This window comes from Puma concolor, chromosome B2 (genome assembly GCF_028749965.1).
Source record: "Puma concolor isolate L17-30 chromosome B2, mPumCon1.1.hap2, whole genome shotgun sequence".
Classification (NCBI taxonomy): domain Eukaryota; kingdom Metazoa; phylum Chordata; class Mammalia; order Carnivora; family Felidae; genus Puma; species Puma concolor.
In genome coordinates, this window is record NC_141671.1 from 72,276,782 (window position 1) to 72,295,045 (window position 18,264).

General features: G+C 32.9%; 1 protein-coding gene across 3 annotated transcripts in view; it reads right to left on the minus strand.

Moving 5' to 3' along the window:
• PHIP (PHIP subunit of CUL4-Ring ligase complex) overlaps positions 1-18,264 on the minus strand; it is a 139,039-nt gene that overhangs the window by 16,118 nt on the left and 104,657 nt on the right. For all 3 annotated transcript variants that reach the window (XM_086707280.1, XM_086707279.1, XM_086707278.1), the window contains exons 26-35: positions 18,130-18,254; positions 17,920-18,002; positions 14,012-14,123; positions 13,782-13,843; positions 11,255-11,410; positions 9,947-10,067; positions 7,367-7,492; positions 4,477-4,546; positions 4,083-4,133; positions 3,620-3,769 (exon numbers count right to left, since the gene is read on the minus strand). In XM_086707280.1, the coding sequence (XP_086563406.1) occupies positions 3,620-3,769; positions 4,083-4,133; positions 4,477-4,546; positions 7,367-7,492; positions 9,947-10,067; positions 11,255-11,410; positions 13,782-13,843; positions 14,012-14,123; positions 17,920-18,002; positions 18,130-18,254 (1,056 nt within the window). The remainder of the gene's footprint in view (positions 1-3,619; positions 3,770-4,082; positions 4,134-4,476; positions 4,547-7,366; positions 7,493-9,946; positions 10,068-11,254; positions 11,411-13,781; positions 13,844-14,011; positions 14,124-17,919; positions 18,003-18,129; positions 18,255-18,264) is intronic.

Consider the following 18,264-nt stretch of genomic DNA (forward strand, 5'->3'; position numbering starts at 1 on the left):
ATGTGGAATTTCACAAATAAAACAAGCAACAGGAAAAAAGTGAGGAGGGGGAGTGTCAAAGTAAGAAACAGACTCTTAATTATAGAGAACTAATGGTTACCATAAGGGATTAAGGAATGCACTTGTGGTTATTTAATAAGCACAGGGTGATGTATGGAAGTGCTGAATATTGTACAGCTGAAACTAACTGAATGTTAACTAACTGGATTTAAAATAAAAACAAAGTTTAAAAAAGTGAAATAGAAAAGAATAATATATCCAAAGTGAAAACTGTAATTTCAGATTTTCCTGTGTAATAAAATCATATAAATGACCTTTAAAAAAAAAAAGACATTCCAAAGACTGAAACCCTGATTCTTAAGATAGTTTGTAGCGGGAGGGGCTCGGGGGGCAGCAAAGTTAAAGGAGTTAGAAAACTGCTTTATGCAATGGTAACATCATTTGAACAGTGTCTGTGCAACCTCTCTCTCTCCTTAAGGGTAACTAACCATTTCAACAGAAACTATAATTACATGGATACTGAATATTATGACATACTGGCTCTATAAGCTTTGCAGATTTTAGGAAAATGTTAAATATATTTATATAGAACACTTCTTCTTGGTTCATATCTTGGGTTTCTGTTACTCCATACACTATATGATAACCATTTAATGTATCTGTTGAATAAATGGGGTAGAATATTTATTTAGCATGCTGATTTCCATCAAAAAATTTTAATTTTTAAAATCCTGCTTTAAGTATTTGACTAAACTCAAAATGTGAACAAACATTTTCATACAAAAGCTGAAATATGAAGAATATGACTGCCATAAATATTCTAGTACAGTTAGGCTGGCAGTTAACTTATAGTTAATTCTGAAGTATAAAAAGCAGATAAATCCGGTTTTCTCTTCTTAGTGATAATAATAAAAAACAGCAAATAATCCTAAGTCTTTACACTTTCCTCCATCAAGGAGTACTGTAAGAGACAAAGTGATCAAATTAAAATTTTTTCTTGCTTCTTCTATTTAATACTTTTGGCTGCTAGAAGGAGAACCTCTAAATACTGTTCTCATTATTTTGAATACCTCAGTACCTCAGAGAGACTACATTCTTATATACTAGTTATTCTGTAAGAACACTGCCTAAGCTCTGGTGCACCTGATATAGGAAATAGGGGCTCCTGTCCTCACTTTGTCAACAAACAGCTGTGTATCTTGGAGAGCTGCTTAACATGAGCCTCAGTTCAACAATGAGTCAGCTATACCTGTATCCATATAAATATATGTATTGTTATCATACATATATTTTTTACACACACACACTCTCTCTGCAGGTGTTTGTATTCTGGACTTTTCCCCATTAAGGAAGAGAAAGATACAAGCTTTAACGTTTAGATTCCAGATGCACAAGTGTAACACTATATGCAGTCATGAGAATAGTTCTCTTCTATATTTTTTGTATGGCTGTTTTAACATTTTTCTTTTGTACTTAGAGTTTTGATTTTTCACTATTATTCCAGGTAAAAAAATTTTTTTTTCATATCTATCCTGCTCAGGAGTCATGCTTTGTCAAATGTTTATGAAACCTAGAAAACCTTCAGCCATTAACTCCTCAAAGACTGCCCCTCTCCCATTCTGAAACTCCTGTAAGTTATGTTTTGAATTTTTTCATCTTATCTACTGTATCTCCTTTCTTTCAGAGTTTTAATTTCAATTATTTCATATTTCATTCTCAGAAATTCCATTTTGTTTACAATTTTTTAAAATTTATTTATTTTGAGGGAGAGAGAACATGCAAGTGGGGGAGGGGCAGAGAGAGAATCCCAAGCATGCTCCATGCTGTCAACGCAGGGCTTGAGTTCACAAACTGAAATAACCTGAGCTGAAATCAAGAGTCAGATGCTCAACCGCCTGAGCCGCCCAGGTCCCCTTATTTAGTTTAAATTTTTAAAAATATCTGCCTTTTCCCCCTCAAATAACGTCTTTTTTTCCTTATGCTTCTTATCCCTCCATTTATCTATTAAACCAAATAACAACCAAGTTTCATTGGCAGCATTTTTTCCTTTCTTGGTGATGCATAAATTAAGTCATTGGTGTTTTATATCTGATGAAGTATAGTATTTCAGAAATAATCTATTATGTCAAGTTTTGGGGAAGAGGGTACTAATATTTCCACTTGTTGTTTCTGTAATATTTATGATGGATCACTCCCTCATATAGCTTGCAATTTCTTTTTATCATTAATTCACCTTTGTTTAGGGTTTGGTTTTTTTCTCCCTCTGATGAATTTCTACACACATGGATACTGTAAATTTAGGCTCTAAATCTATGCGTAGAGCCAGCTATGAGAGATTTCTCTCTTGACAACAGAACAACAGAGATATTTTTCCTTGTGGAGGGAATTATACTATTGTTTTCATCGAGGGTGAAGTCTTTCAACAGTCCTGGGAAGGGGGGGGGGGGGGTCTCAGTTCTAATTTCCTTCCTCAGTGTGGATTGCATGGCTTTTTCTGTCTCTACGTCATGTTATTCTTGTGCCTCTAGAATCAAAACATTAAAGCTTACATCTATCTCTTCTTTTCTGGGGAAAAGTCTAGAATACAAACACCTGCAAGCATTAGATAAACTATAATGTTTTCTAAAATACATAGCTGGGCTTGTAAGAAACAAAAGGAAATCCACAGGTTCCAAAAGCAAAGAGAATTGAAAACCAGAGTACTGTAGCATTAGCTTACTTCTTCTATGACTTTTTTGGAATATAGGGTTCAAATTAGCCCAGTTTATTACATTGCTGGAATTAAAAGTTTATCTTGTACATTCAAGATTCCAGGTTTCTCGATCTTTAAATGACAAAAAAAAAAAAAAGGCATTTTATGATATTTATCTACTGATGAAATTTCTCTATTTTCATTCATCATTTTGAATTAGAACACACACATAAAAAACAATTAATGAAGTCAGATGATATCACATTTGGGTCATGATCTCTTATAAAATATTTCATTTTTATTTTCATTTGAAACCATAAATGAATGTTACCTGAACTGTACAACCTTTAATAATTGAATAAAGGAATAAAAAAAAAATCACTTTAAACTATATTTAGATTGCTAAGACTGCATGTAAAAATAAATATTCGGATCAGTTTTACTCAACCTCCCTACCTTGAATTCCATAAACATAATTATGCCACCTTGCATTTGTATATAGTGCTACAAGTGAAAAATTATTTTAATGTGTTCTCATTTCATCCCTAACCCTGTAGGGAAGGTTAGGTATTATTACTCTTGTTTCCTGTAACTGCCATAATAAATTCTTGGAATTAGTCTGAGAAAGAAAATAGTAAAAAATAATATTCAGATAAACAAACTAAATGACTTGCTCCAAGTTGCACAGCTGGTAAGTGGGAGTGCTGGGGCCATAATCTAATACTTCAGAGTCTTAATTTGGGGTTCTTTCTGTTTTAAATACCACACTACTCAACTCAGATGCTCCATTTAGCCAAATAGATGAGAACACGTATTTAATAATGAAGAAATAAACTATAACCATAAGAAATAGCTTAAATAGCGAATTGTCATGTGTGAGATATATGGCAAGCTGACAGGTAAGGTAATATTTTCAAAAATACTTACTGGATATTCAAGGAGATCTACTGGCTGGCGGAAAGGCTCAGAATCTTCACATTGAAATATGAGATTTAATAATTCTTGACATTGTTTCTTCCATGCTTGAATATCATAAGATTGAGCTCTGTTACGTAATCTCCTTCTAGGCTGATGGTCCTGAAATGAAAATTTTCAATGTATTAATAAAATAAAACGTATAAAAGCTTCAAATATATTAAAATAAAAAATTAATAAAGTAACATTTATACAGTACAATTTGTATTTTTAATGCAATCTCAAATAATTAGGTCATATACAGTAACTCAAATAGAAAATATTATTCACGTAGTTCTGAAAACCATGTATTTTGTAATGGAAACTGATTTAGAAGTAACACTTAATCTGTCTTTAAAAATACTAAGAGTTAAAAAACTGCCTTTAATACATTTTAATTCATATAAAGTATTTCTGTTAAAACAAAAAATCTTACCTTTCTTTTTCGGGTAGAAGTTCCTGGCACATCAGCATCTTTCTCTTCTTCCTTTGAAATAAGAGTTTATCAGATTCACTAAACATTCTAGACTTCATTACATGTTTTAGAGTTTAGAGAATCTACCATAGTAATTTATATACCAATTATCACTTTTACACTTTGGAAAACCCATAATGTATATGCTGGAACACTTTATGGGCTCATTAGAGAGTCCCCCACAATATTTTTAATAACTACAGCAAAAAAATGCTGAACTACTTTTTGGAAACTACAGCATTAACCAAAAATAATTTTCATTACAGCATTTACCTGAAAACTACTATGTGTACATTTCTTTTTATATATATATAGAAAAAGACCAATATTAATATCATAATGAAATGTTAAATACCTCAGAATCGGACAAAACTTTCTTCTTCATTGAATTGTACAGTGGAATTAAGTTGTAACAAGTCTGATCCCTAAACAGCAAGGAAATGTTAGTACGTAAGATTAGAGTCCTGAGATTTTATTTTTTTTCCTTTAAATCTGTTAACAAAACCAGATTTTAAAATAAAGTTTGAAGCGGAAGGCTTTTTTCATTGGTTAACTCCAAAACCCTATACCCACACACCTGCCCGTGCCCCTCCACCCTATGTGGAGCTTCCATTCTGGCCTATTTCAATACACCAAACCGAATTTTTACCTCCCAGTATTTGCTCAGGTTGCTGCTGTGTGTGGGATGCCCTCTTTCATTCCTCAATATACAAAGGAAAGCTAAGATACTTCCTGTCTTCTAATTCCTTCTTCCTTTCATTCTTAAATATTTATAGTCATTCCCTAAAATTTTGTCCTTTAGTCATCTTTTCTTGACACTACAGCTTTTGCCCTGATAACCTTACTTGTGTAAATGAATTCCGAATTCTATAATTTGGTCTGACTCTTCTCTTGAGATTCCTATCATCATCTAGAATTCCACATGTCTAAACCTAATTTTCACTCCCCACTCTTCCTCCTATTTTTAACAGCATTACCATTCTCACAGTAATGTGTGATTTTTCACTATTCCTTCCCTTGCCTCCTTATAAACCCAATCATTGGCCAAGTTCTGTGATTCTACCTTCAAAATCTCTTGGTCTCTGCTTCTTTCTCATTTCCATAAATTAAACTCTCATCACCTCTTAGTTGGTCAGCTGGAGCAATCAATCTGCTATTTAGGCTTTCTGTCTCTTCCCTATCAATTAATATTAGAAATGCATTCAAGGCCCTACATGATCTGGCTCCAACTCATGCTTATAGCATTGTATCCTTATTACTTATGCTCGCGTACTCTCTAATTCACCTGGTATAAATTGCTTAATTCCGTTAATAACTCCTTATCCTTTCCTACCCCTTATGCCACACTCCTTGTCCCTAGAATGGCTTTCATCTAACTTTTGAATCTATTGATATCTATCTTGTCCGTAACATCCTAACCCATGTTTCCCGTACCTAAAACCCCACTTTCATAAGCTAGAAGTAATCCCCATCTAAATTTTCATACAGATTTTCTTGTTATTTTCCTTATAGTTACTTAAAATTTATCTACGAAATTGTATTAAGATGATAAATACACATTTCTATCTCATTTATCTCTTACATCACCTCATTATATATACCCTATTGCTTGAAATTTGGCCAATAACTCAAAGTTATGAGTTATCTCAAACTTTGAGAAATAACTCAAAGTATAATAAAAATTTCAAGATATACCTAATATTTAAAAGTTACTGTTAGCTAAAAATGTATAAACAAATTATATACTTCTAAAAAAATGCAGGGGTTTATTTTTAGATACATAAAATATAGATGCTTTAAACATTAATCTATTCTTACAAGGCATTTCAAAGTAACAGTTTGAAAAATATTTTATAGACTATTCCAAATATAAAAATAATTGTTTCATGTAAATTATTTCACTAAAGTGTGAAATTCCTGTATCACACAATTCTATTGATTCCTCTTTGGAAAAGAGAAATGTACATACACACACATATAGCAAAATTACAGACTATAAACTTCACTGGCAAAATATTATAAGCCCTTATAACTAAGTTATGTAAACAATCTTCCAGGGATAATTAATCCTTAATTAGTCTTAATTAGTTTCCCCATTAAAACTGGGGGAAAGAAAAAAAAAAAAAAAAAAAGGGCATAGTAAAAATAGCCCCCAAACCATTTGAAAGGCAACAGATTTCTTTACAGAGTGAGGTAGAGAGTAGGGCATAATATTTATCTTACTAATTTTCTTTGGTGTTTTCTTATATTGAAATTACCTACGTCTTTACCAAAAAACTTCCAAAAAACAAAAAACAAAAAAAAAAAACCCTAACTAATACCACAAAAAGGGGCCCTACGATTATGCTGAGTAATGAGAATGAAATTGGAGATGTTTTTAAAAAAGCCTCAATAATATCTTCATGTAAAAATGAAAGCTGTCAGCAGCTGAGTATTTAAACTTAACTTATAAAATATATTTTTTTCTTAGCCAGAAAAAATTATCCAATTTAAATAACCTCAGTATGAACTCAAGAGTGGTATGTTAGACAAAACATACCACTGAGTCATTCCTCTGGCTTCAGTTTAGAAAGCTCAATTCATTCTGTGGCTATATAAAATTCATTAAGATAAAAAAATAAAAGAGCTACTCCCTTAAAGAGCTGCAGTTATCATTCTTGGTAGGAGATTAATGAATGAGGAAGTAAACCTGACTTTTAAGAAGAATCTTGAAAGCTAAATTTAGTTTCTTGCTGGACTACATAAATACTTATTTACAAACTTGTCAAGGGCAATATAATGTTAAGATGAAAAATTCTTAGATGGCAGACACTCCGTTCCTGTGCAAATTAAACATGTAAACCTCTACAACTGTTTTCTTAACTGTTAATTCCAGATAGTGATATCTGCCACCTGTATTATTATTATTTGGTTTAGAACTATTTTAGGTAAAACATTATTATGTTCTATAAGTGCTTAACCCCTTACTATTATTATCTAACAGCTAGATTTAGAGATTCATATTTTTTAATATTAACTATAGAATATAACTGTAACAGAACTTTTATGATTTCATAATTAATATCAGCCAATGAACTAAGTGTTTAGACAGGCATTGTATGCTTCCTATCTTGAGTGGAGCTAGTTTATAGCACAGCATGCAACATCATACATATAAAAAATAATTGCATTTTATATTTTGACATTTTTAAAGCTTAAAATATTGACATTAATTAATTATAATTAAGTGTGGAAAAACTACTCACTTTATAAAATGTAGAAGAAGATCAGTCACAAACTTAGCAGATTTCACAATAGGGCTTCCAGGCTCATTAAATGTTCGTGTATTATGCTCTATATATCGAACTTCCCACATTAGGGAAGAAACTCGCCTTAAACAAAATACAGAAGTCTTAGCCTCATTTTATTTAGAAATATTTCCACACAATTTAAAACCAAGACATTCCAACTTTTCAATGGCAGTCTCAATTCAATTACAAAACTCACCACTTAAAAAATTATTCTGAAAAAATATATATCTCATTTGGGCAGGGGAAAAAAAGGAGTAGCAACAGTAACTGTGTATTTGCATAGAAAATGTCACCCTAGATTAGACACACTAGACTATTAATAGTGGTTTCTTTTCTTTCTGAAAGTAAAGAAAAATCCAAAAATGACATCTAGAGTATCATCCAATATGTGGTCCCACTTAAAATAGCAAAGAAGAAAATGCTCAGAAAATATTACTGATACTGATGTGTGAACAGAAACACAATTATATGTAATTTTACAAATATTATATACAATTGTGGGTACAGAAGCATACAGAAAGCTGTGTGCTTTTCATACAGCATTGCAAGACTTATTCTAGTAACAGAATCACAGGCATCTTCAGGATACTCTATAGAAAACTGTGTAAAATAAGGTATTAGATTAATGCCCAGCAGGGCAAACGACAGTAGTAGTTTAATGAGACTGAACCAGAGGTATCAGAGAGGAAAACCATAAACTGCAAGAAATCTGTAGCCAATGAGTAAAGGAAAAACAAAACTTGAAGCAGTGAAAACGCACATGAAGGCATCATTTTACTAAATAACATAACTCAGGTCTTTATTACCAGATTCAAAAACAGGCAGTTTGTTTCTAATTTATGTAAGGATTGTGTTCCAAGATTTTTTCTTAAAGTGACTACTAAGCTAAGCAATTGCCAATAAAGCCTATTTAAGCTTTATAATGTACCCTAAAAAACACTACACGTTAGCAATTACCATATTAAGTAGTATTTCTATGAGAAAGTACATTTACAACAATAGTGGGAGATGTCAGGAGCTTATCTTTTTAGCTGTAATCCAACAATTAGTGTATAGGAACAACTCTTTCTCCCGTTTTCCTCCCCTATCTTGTTCCATCTCTGAAGCACTAAGTACAGTTCTTAAGGCTTAGCAATTTTAGGGGTCTAGGGACAAGGAAGGATATAGTTAAAAATAACTACTCCCTTTTCTCTTAAACTTCTAACATGTGATGTTAAAAAAGATTTAAAGAAGTGTACTTTGAAGGTAAGATGGCTGGGAGGCGCACATCATTATGATTTCCTCCTCATCTCTATGCTTTTGACAAATATCAATATACCAACAGCAGAAGCACCTAACAAGATCAGAAAAATCTTTAGAACCTGAAGTCTTAACATCTTAGTTGGCAATGTTTAAAGGCATTTTTCCTTTTTACAACTAGGGGTTACTATTAGCACCCAAAGGGTAAAGGTATGGACAGCCCCTCACAATAAAAAATTTTCTAGCTCCCAAATGTCAATAATGCTTTTGTTGAAAAACCTTGCTTAGTAAGTTAAGGAATAATAAATGGTGTTTCCAGTGCAGGCACAGAAAGTACCAAATCAGAATTATAATTTAAGGAATAAAAAGAACCGAAGGCACATTTTATATCAAAATATATGAAATATGAATAAAAATTCCCCTAAGTTAAAATGAATAGTAATGTAAAGAACTGCAGTAAAATGAAAGTGCTCACAAACTTTTTTTTTTTTTTTTTTTTTTAAGCAGGCTTCACTCCTAGAGCAGAGCCTAATGTGGGAACTTTTGCTAAGATCAAAAGTCAGATGCTTAACCACCTGAGCCAGCCAGGGACCCTCCCAAAGAAATTTTTTAATGCACTGATTTAAATTAAAATGTTGTCTTTTAAGCAAAAGTCATGAAAACTGGAAATATGATTTCATTATGTGAAAACTATAGACTTAAATTCACTTTTCTAAAAACGTATTCTAGGCAATAAGCCTACGATGCATGTCTCAGATTAGAACTCAATGTTTACTCAAACTGCTAACTAGAAGATGCAAATTAATTTAAATTAGACGTCTTTTTTTTAAACTCTATATTTCAAGCTAAAGTACAGCTATGAAAAATACCCTAATTTTCCTAACTTTGTTGTTCTTAAGTATTTACAAGCAAAATAAGAAAAAAAAAAAACCTACAACTTTTTAATATTGTTCTATGAAAAAATCCATGAACAAATATTTCAATGTGATATCTGTGGGAAATGAAATACTCTGGCTTGAATTGTAAAATACAGTATGAAGACAGTGAGGTCCCATCCCACTCATTAGCAACTAGAAAAAACCGTATCTATGAACCATATTCCAAGTCTATAGATCAGGAGCATCAGCATCCCAGGGAACTTAGAAATGTAGAACCTCACGTCCTACTAAAACTACTGAACCAGACTCTGCATTTTAACAAAATCCCTAGGTGATATGTATGGACATTAAAGTTTGAGAAACACCCAAGGATCATTTAGTATTCTTTTGGTAGTAGCTACAGCAAATGGGTTCTAACCTGTAAAACCTGTTTTCCAGTCTTTGTTTAATTGTACTTAAATCCGTTGGATACGCCACTACAGTGCAATACATGGGATAGGCTTGCAGATCTACAGGGGCCACAAACGCTGAAGCAATATCTAGAATAAAAAAATTAGTTTGTATGTTTAATTTTCATGGTTTAACAAGACTTCACAATTCTGCTTGAGTTAAGACAAGTTCTGATTCATATAACCCTTAGACTGTCACTGTCTTTTCATAGAAAATACATACAGTTTAGCTAGCATAGTAGAGTCTCACTTCTTATTACATCTATATTTACACCGCAAAATTCTAGGGATATTTGTTATTCAGATTTCTTAGAAGAAAAGCCATGACAGATAATATATAAATCTGACCTATTAAGTATACATATATTTCTATACTTAAAACCTGGCCAGTCCTGAATCTGTAGGTTTTTCACAATCATTCAGTAACACTATAATAACACATTCCATTCAAATGTAACCTTTCTCAAAAACTTACCTTACTTTAACAACATAATTCTGTGAAATATCAGGCAAGTACAGAGGAAGAACAGATCCAGAAGTCTCTGACTCAACGTCACTGACCAAATGGCACACAGTAAACTGGTAAAATCTAAAACCTGATAAAGATCACTCTCCATTTTTTGCTTATCCACATTTAGTGTAAGACAACTTCTTATGCTAAACTACTAAAATTATTTAGGATTATATTTATAGACTCTTTAAATGAAGTGTTGCCATATTTAAAAAGACTTCAAATGAAAATATCATCCAATATGTGTCTCCAGAGTATTTTCCTCTTCTTATTCATCATTTTTCCCTTTTTTAAGCTTGATTCCCTATCGACAGAAGGGGTTGCTACCAACCACCACACCAGTTAGAGTTGTTTTGGAAGCCCTTAATTCAGATAACCAAACATTTTGTGGCCATTGTTTTTCTTTTTTTCATATGAGACAAAGCATTTCATTCTCTCCTATTACCTTGCAAGTATTCCCTTGTGTATATATTCATAAAGTTAAGGGGAAAACTGGTACAGCTATTCATATAATTATAATTCAGCATTCAGCCCCACTCTCCCAATTCACGTCATGTCAGCTTAAATATGTTGAGGGATTTCAAGTTGGGTTCTGGAGGATCCAGATTTTTCAGAGGTATCCCTGGCATTTCTGGGGGCCCTCACTCTGTTTGAAAACCACTGACATGACACTGTGAAGAAAAATTTTATTCAAATACTAACAGTTTTCCTTTCCTTTGCTTTTTGCCAGCTTGTCCTGCATTGCTGTGTTACTATTATTATTTACCTAGTGTCATCAACTGGTTTATTCCTGCAACAATTCTTTCACATTCTTCATCCCTGGGATTGGAACCCCATTCTCCATCAAGAGGTTTATAGATCAATGATCTGCATTCAACATCAGTTAAAGGAACACTGGTACCTAGTTCTTCAGGAAATACAGCTGAAATACACAGAAAGAAAAGCAGATTTAGTTAAAATGTCTTTCTTGCTAATATTTAGGTTATTTGTTAATATTTAGGTTATCTTTACAAAGAGTTGATATTGTCAAAAAAACCTAAAGTATAATCTTGTAAAGATCTGGTAAGTATATTCCTTTTTTTCATTAAAGAGAAATATGTTTCAAGGGTCAATAACATTAATTTTTAAACAATTTTATAAATAATTCTCTAGATGGGTATATAATTACTTTTCCAAAATTATACCAGACAACTTGCTCTACTATCAGTTTCAGATAAAGGACAAATATTTCTGTAAAATGATAGAAATTAAAGATTTTCTGAATTTTATAATATAATCTTCATATTTATTTTGATAAAACATACACAAGGTGAAACTGAACTAAAGTGGTGTTTTTCATGAATACTGTAATCGAAGTCTCAACTTTTTAAAATGTGGAAACAGAGAATTATTAATACTAACAGATGATTCTTATACTTCTTGCTTTTAAATGATGAAGGCATGCCTTCTGGATACCTGAATCTTTAACAGTATTGTTAGGAGGTGATGGTGACATAAAATTTACAAATCTGCCAAGTACCTTTTCCTTTGAGCTAGACTTCATCAGAGAACACTGGAAAATATGCTACTATTTGTATACAAAATTCTTCCTCTACAAAATGTAATTAAACTCCATAGGTGCATGTGTGTATATATATCAGGACAGAACAAAACCAACAAAAACCACCCCCTTCACCCACAGCTAAATTTAGGTAGGAAATACCGTATTAATTAATGCCACTAATTCATTTCAAGAAATACCCCAAGCATTACAACACTGACTAGCATCACTTCTCTCATATATAGTCCAATGTGACTTCAAACTCAAGCTTACAAGATAAATAAAATCAGAAGATAAGCCATGTAACAATGTTACAAGTTGTATAAGATATTTTATAGTTTCAAACAGCTCTAATTTAGTAGTGAGATAAAAAAATATGTTATTGGTATTAAATTTTCAAAGCGATAATTTTGAGAAAGAACTAGTTTTAGATAATGTATGAGCATGATTTTCTCATCTCTAAGGTTTACCAGCTGGGTTAAATTTCCAAGTTATCTTTTCTCTGACTTTTGAGAATACTGTAACTAGTGAACAACTGCATTATAAATGATTATTTCTATTATGTCACAAGAGCTCCTCCCTTTTGTTTTTTAAAGTCTTTATTCTTACCTGAAAAGAAAAGTGACACATTGGGAAAAATCCCCAACCTTTATAATCATTCTTAATATTCTGGAATATACAGCTTTTTAAGTCCTTTTATGCATATATACTTATGTGTGCGATATCTTTTTAAAAATAGAAACAAAAATGGGCACTAAGGTAGAAGGAAAATGCAATCTACAGGCTTCACCCACACCGGCTTTTTTTCAGTTCCAGGAAGAGATCTGCTTACTGCCCAAATCTGACTCCCTAATCCTAAGGCAATATATATCAGGCCATATGCAAGAAGACAGTTGTTATTAGTAGCAAACTACCTACTCTTGGAGGCCCTTACATGTGTCAGGCTCTATATTAAGCTCTTTATGCACATGATGGCATTTAATTCTCACAACAGCCCTGTATTGTATTAGTTTACCTACTTTCAAAGGCTGAAGTCCTAAAAATCTGAAGTTTTAAGTCTTTTAAAGAGCTTGCCAAGGGGTGCCTGGGTGGTTCAGTCAGTTGAGTGTCTGACTTCCGCTCAGGTCATGATCTCACGGTCCATGGGTTCGAGCCGTGTCAGGCTCTGGGCTGACAGTGCAGAGCCTGGAGCCTGCTTCAGATTCTGTGTCTCCCTCTCTTTCTGCCCGTCCCCTGCTCACGCTCTCTCTCTCAAAAATAAATAAATATTTAAAAAAAAAAAAAAAAAAAAAAAAAAGGAACTTGCCAAGATGACACCAGATAGAAGATGGCAGAGACAGGGTATGAGTATTTGTCTCACTCAAAAGGCTGAATCTTAATATTCTTAATATTATGTTATAGTCTTAAGTGTTCCGCTGGAGTTACAAAAAAAAAAATCTTTGCTCCCAAATGCTCACCTTCTAGGAGGGAACAATAATTAGCAAAACATTTTCATATTTTGCTATAATTAACTAATTTCAATCTTCACTGTAAGATTATAAATTCCAAGTGGACAAAGATTATGTCTATCATGTTCAATGCTATGCCATCTCTACCTTCAATCCAAGGTCACAGCAGGTGTGCAATAAATAACTGCGGAATATTTTGTTTGCTCTTCATAACAACCTTACGCAATAGCAAGTCAGCAAATCAGATTCCTTATTTAAGAAACTAATTTTGTAACACAGACACAAAAAGCCTAACATACACTTACCATTATTAGGAATAAGCTCCATATCCCAAGGACTCATCTTTTCTGTATCTCCATTGTCCCAGCTTAAAGGAAGGAAAATCCTTACATTAAAAAATCTAAATATTGTGTTGTAAGTTTTACAAAATCACATTAAGTGTTTAAAAGAAGTGTCTTTGTCACTTTATTAACAGATGGGGGAAAATATTAAAAGTAACTCAAGCTGAACTAAAATACAACAAACACTCCCTTACCAAACGTTATAGCACTGAAACAAACTATCAGGGTACTCAGGCTGAAGAGGTTCCTGGCTTTCAATTGTTCCAAACCACCAGGCATCATCTATGACTGATCTGAAACGGTCACCTGGATAAGAATAAAAGCCATCTCATTACTCTGAAATGTACTGATGCTGTACTTACTCCTTTTTACCCAAATCTAAACTGCCTGTATAATTTCAGAAAACATATAAAAAGTGACCTACACATTCCAAAATAAACAATAAATAAAATTAGTAATATTGAAGAAAAAACTTATTTAATAAACACATCAATATGACTTACCAGTTTCCAGTACCATTTCTTATATTTATTAGGGCCAGGAGAAATTCACTCTTAAGCATTTTTACCATTCTAGAATTTTAAGCTCATCATTAGGACTATGCCCAAACTTTTCATTCAAATAAAAGCACAGTTTAGATAATTTCTACCCAACAAGTATTTAGTGTCTATCTTTATTTTCTTGTTTCCTATAGGCAAGTTCCTCCAACAATCAAGACTCCAGCCTAGAAACAAAAATAAAACATCCAATCTGTTTGGTCCCTTTCATGTCAATCACCCTGAAGCTGTAACACTCCTGTATATACTCACTTTCCCTTTCCTATAAAAACAAGAAACAAAAAGAAAAACAACTAATCTTTGTAAACTAGACATCATTCCTTTTGTCTCTTTCCTTACCCAACTGTACTCAGCTACTGTCATGTTTCTAAAACTACTTTCCCAATAGACCCAATAAGCTATCTTCTCAACTTCCTTCTGTGTCATATGAAAACTGTAAATCAAGTCTTCCTTTCTGCCCCTCTTTCCTCTTCCTTGGCTTTCACAGTACAGAGTGGTTTTCTCCTGGTGAGCATAGGTTAGGGTCTGAAGGACTGGAGTTCAAATAACTTATCTGTGTGACTTTGAACAAATTAGGTATTTTAGAACTCATCTGAGTAAGTTTCATTCTCAAACCCAAAAGAGCAAGCATTTGTTTATATTCTCATTTTTACAAAAAAAAAGATTTAGAAGTTTGGAGAGACATATAGCATAAAATGAACTAAAAACTAAAAAAAAAAAAAAAAAAAAACTAAAAACTAAAAAAAAATTAAAAGAAATTTAATGACAAACGGAAACTGGAGCCAGGAGTAAGTTAATAGAACACAAGTGCATGTTGCTGAATTATATCTAACTTTGAATGGGTATGCATTGGGACCCAAATGCAGATTCAAGCATTCTAACAGCCAATGTTAAGCAGTAAACAGGATCTACTACCAGATCAGATCTCTACTTGCTCTTCAGATGCATATATATTAGTGACACTGAGCTTAGTGAGAAGCTACCATATAATTAATAAACAGCATTCTTGATGTCACCACAACCTTACAGTAAACATGAGTTTCAAAAAGCTATTTTTTATGATCTTACATACACTGATGACATTATGCTAAAGAAGAGGAACTGGATAATGTATGTCTAACCTCAACAAACAATACTACAGAGTAACAATGAAATTAAGCAAGGAATAGAGTACACCATTCAGAGTAAACTTTAAACATTTCTGAAGACATAGGTTATCAGCTCATTTCCGGAATATTCCTAAATTCTGACTGTTAATATTTGTTCTGCATTTTATTGGCAGATGCATGTCTTTAAAAAAATAAAATTTAGGGGTGGCTGGGTGGCCTAGTCAGGTGAGTGTCTGACTCTTGATTTCAGTTCAGGTCATGATCCCAGAGTCATGGGATCAAGCCCTGTGTTGGGCTCCATGCTGAGCATGCAGCCTGCTTAAGATTCTTCTCTCTCACCCTCTGCCCCTCTCCCCTACTCATGCTCTCTAAAACAAAAAAAAATATATATATAAAATAAAATTTATCAATAACACATTCAAATAGTTTAAACAACCAAGTGTACCAAAGGCTTATAACCAAAACCAAGAAAAACCTCTAACTCTTGCAAAGATTTCTTCTTGAATTTATTTAGACTTCTAAATGAGTATACAGCTATGGCTTCACTCATTAATTTTAGACATTAAGTACTGACCTCTCCATATAATTGTATAAACAATTTATGTGTATTTTATTTAATCTATTTTGTTTCTATCAGCACTATGTTTGCTACAAAGCCAAACATACAATTCCCTTCTTCTATAGTTTTGTATAATAACTACTTCACTGTCTGTGGTTGGTTTTCTCTGTATTTATAAAGTCTTCCCACATTCTCTAAAGGCTTAAATTATAAAACATTCCTCAACTTAATTTCCAACAAAGTCAAACACATTAGATAATTCATCTGTTCCATTTTCTTTTTTTCCTAAAGACTGCTCTTAGAGGACAACATCTTCTGAATTATCATTTTATAGATCTTGCTAGACAGATGCTATCCTGAGACTTCTATGGACTATTACTGGGAATTCATTTTGGCTCTTTCTTGTTCTGGATTTTCTGTTTCCTGGTGGAGAGGAGGGGATTCCAGGTCTTTCTCTTCCTTGGTTCATTTCCTTATATGATGGAACATACCTTTCAAAGTTTCCAGAAAAATGGTGTAATAGAATTTACATGGAATGTAAATTTTTTGATAACTCCCATGTCCCTAATTTTGATAAACTGTATTTCTCTAATTTTTCTTTTTGGAGCACACATATGTAAATTTCTAAGTTTACCATGACCAAACAAGACAAATCACCATGCCAATGCCTTCCAATGGCACTGGAAGAGAGGTGGACTGGCATATCAACTGATGTGGTTTTTCAAACCAAATATGCCATATATGTACCACTCCAAAGAGTGCCCCTATTTGAAAATTAAAAAACAAAAACAAAAACAAAAAACCCAACTCTAATGAACTGCACATCCATGTGTACATAAATGAATACATATTAAATGTCTGGAATCTTTTAAGAATTTTAAAGTTTCTTTGAGTCTTGATTACAATATTAAGTTTAAAGATTATAACATTAAACAAATGAAAGGAAAATGTCAGTTTAGCTTTGGCCCCAGTCCAAATTATTAAACATTTTGAACTGGAAGACATCTTCTGCTTCAACTTTGAATTATTATATTTTTAAAAGAAAATTTAAGTCAACACATAAAACAGCTGAAGAAATAGCTATAAACAATCTAATGAGTTACCAAATCTGAGAGAGAACATGTTTAGAATTTCAGCATGAACTATATTAAAAGTAGAATTGAGCCCTGAACAATACAGGTTTAGACTATGTGGGTCCACTCATACATGGATTTTTTTCCCTGATATATACAGTACTGTATATGCATTTTTTCTTCCTTACTATTTCTTAATAATATTTTTTCTCTAGCTTACCCTATTTTAAGAATACAGTATATAATACATATATAAAATATGTATTGGGGCGCCTGGGTGGCGCAGTCGGTTAAGCGTCCGACTTCAGCCAGGTCACGATCTCGCGGTCCATGAGTTCGAGCCCCGCGTCAGGCCCTGGGCTGATGGCTCGGAGCCTGGAGCCTGTTTCCGATTCTGTGTCTCCCTCTCTCTCTGCCCCTCCCCCGTTCATGCTCTGTCTCTCTCTGTCCCAAAAATAAATAAAAAACGTTGAAAAAAAAATTTAAAAAAATAAATAAATAAATAAAATATGTATTAATTGTCATCAGTAAGGCTTCTGGTCAACAGTAAGCTATTGGTAGTTAACTCTTTGGGGAATTAAAAGTTATACACAGATTTTTGATTATGCAGGGGGTCAGTACTCTTAATCCTTGCATTGAAGGGTCCACTGTTAAATACCTGACACCATATCTTACTTTGCTATCAACGTTCCCACAAATGGCAAGATTTCTCTGATTATCTTTTTCTAAATTATTAAAAATAGTAAATAATTTATTAGATTAAAAAAATTACGAACATGTATGGCTTCTAAATAAATTACCCACCTATGTTCCACCGCCTATATTTTGCGTCATCAAACTGTTGTCTCAAGACTAGGAAATCTATAACATCAGGCATATCATGGTATCTAATTACAAATAGAAACAAATTGATTAGGTCACATACCTAAAAACATCTAAAAGTTCAAATTTATATGAATCTTGAAAAACAATCTACTATACTAAGAAACCACTGCCTCTTTCAATAGTCCTTACTTCATGGTAAATGATCCACCAGTCAGTTTACCAGTGTCAGGATCAAGAAAAGCAAGTTTAAGGCAGCAAAGGGTAGGTAATCCTACTTCATACTTTATGCCAACTATTTTCATCAGTTCTTGTTCCTGAAAAAAG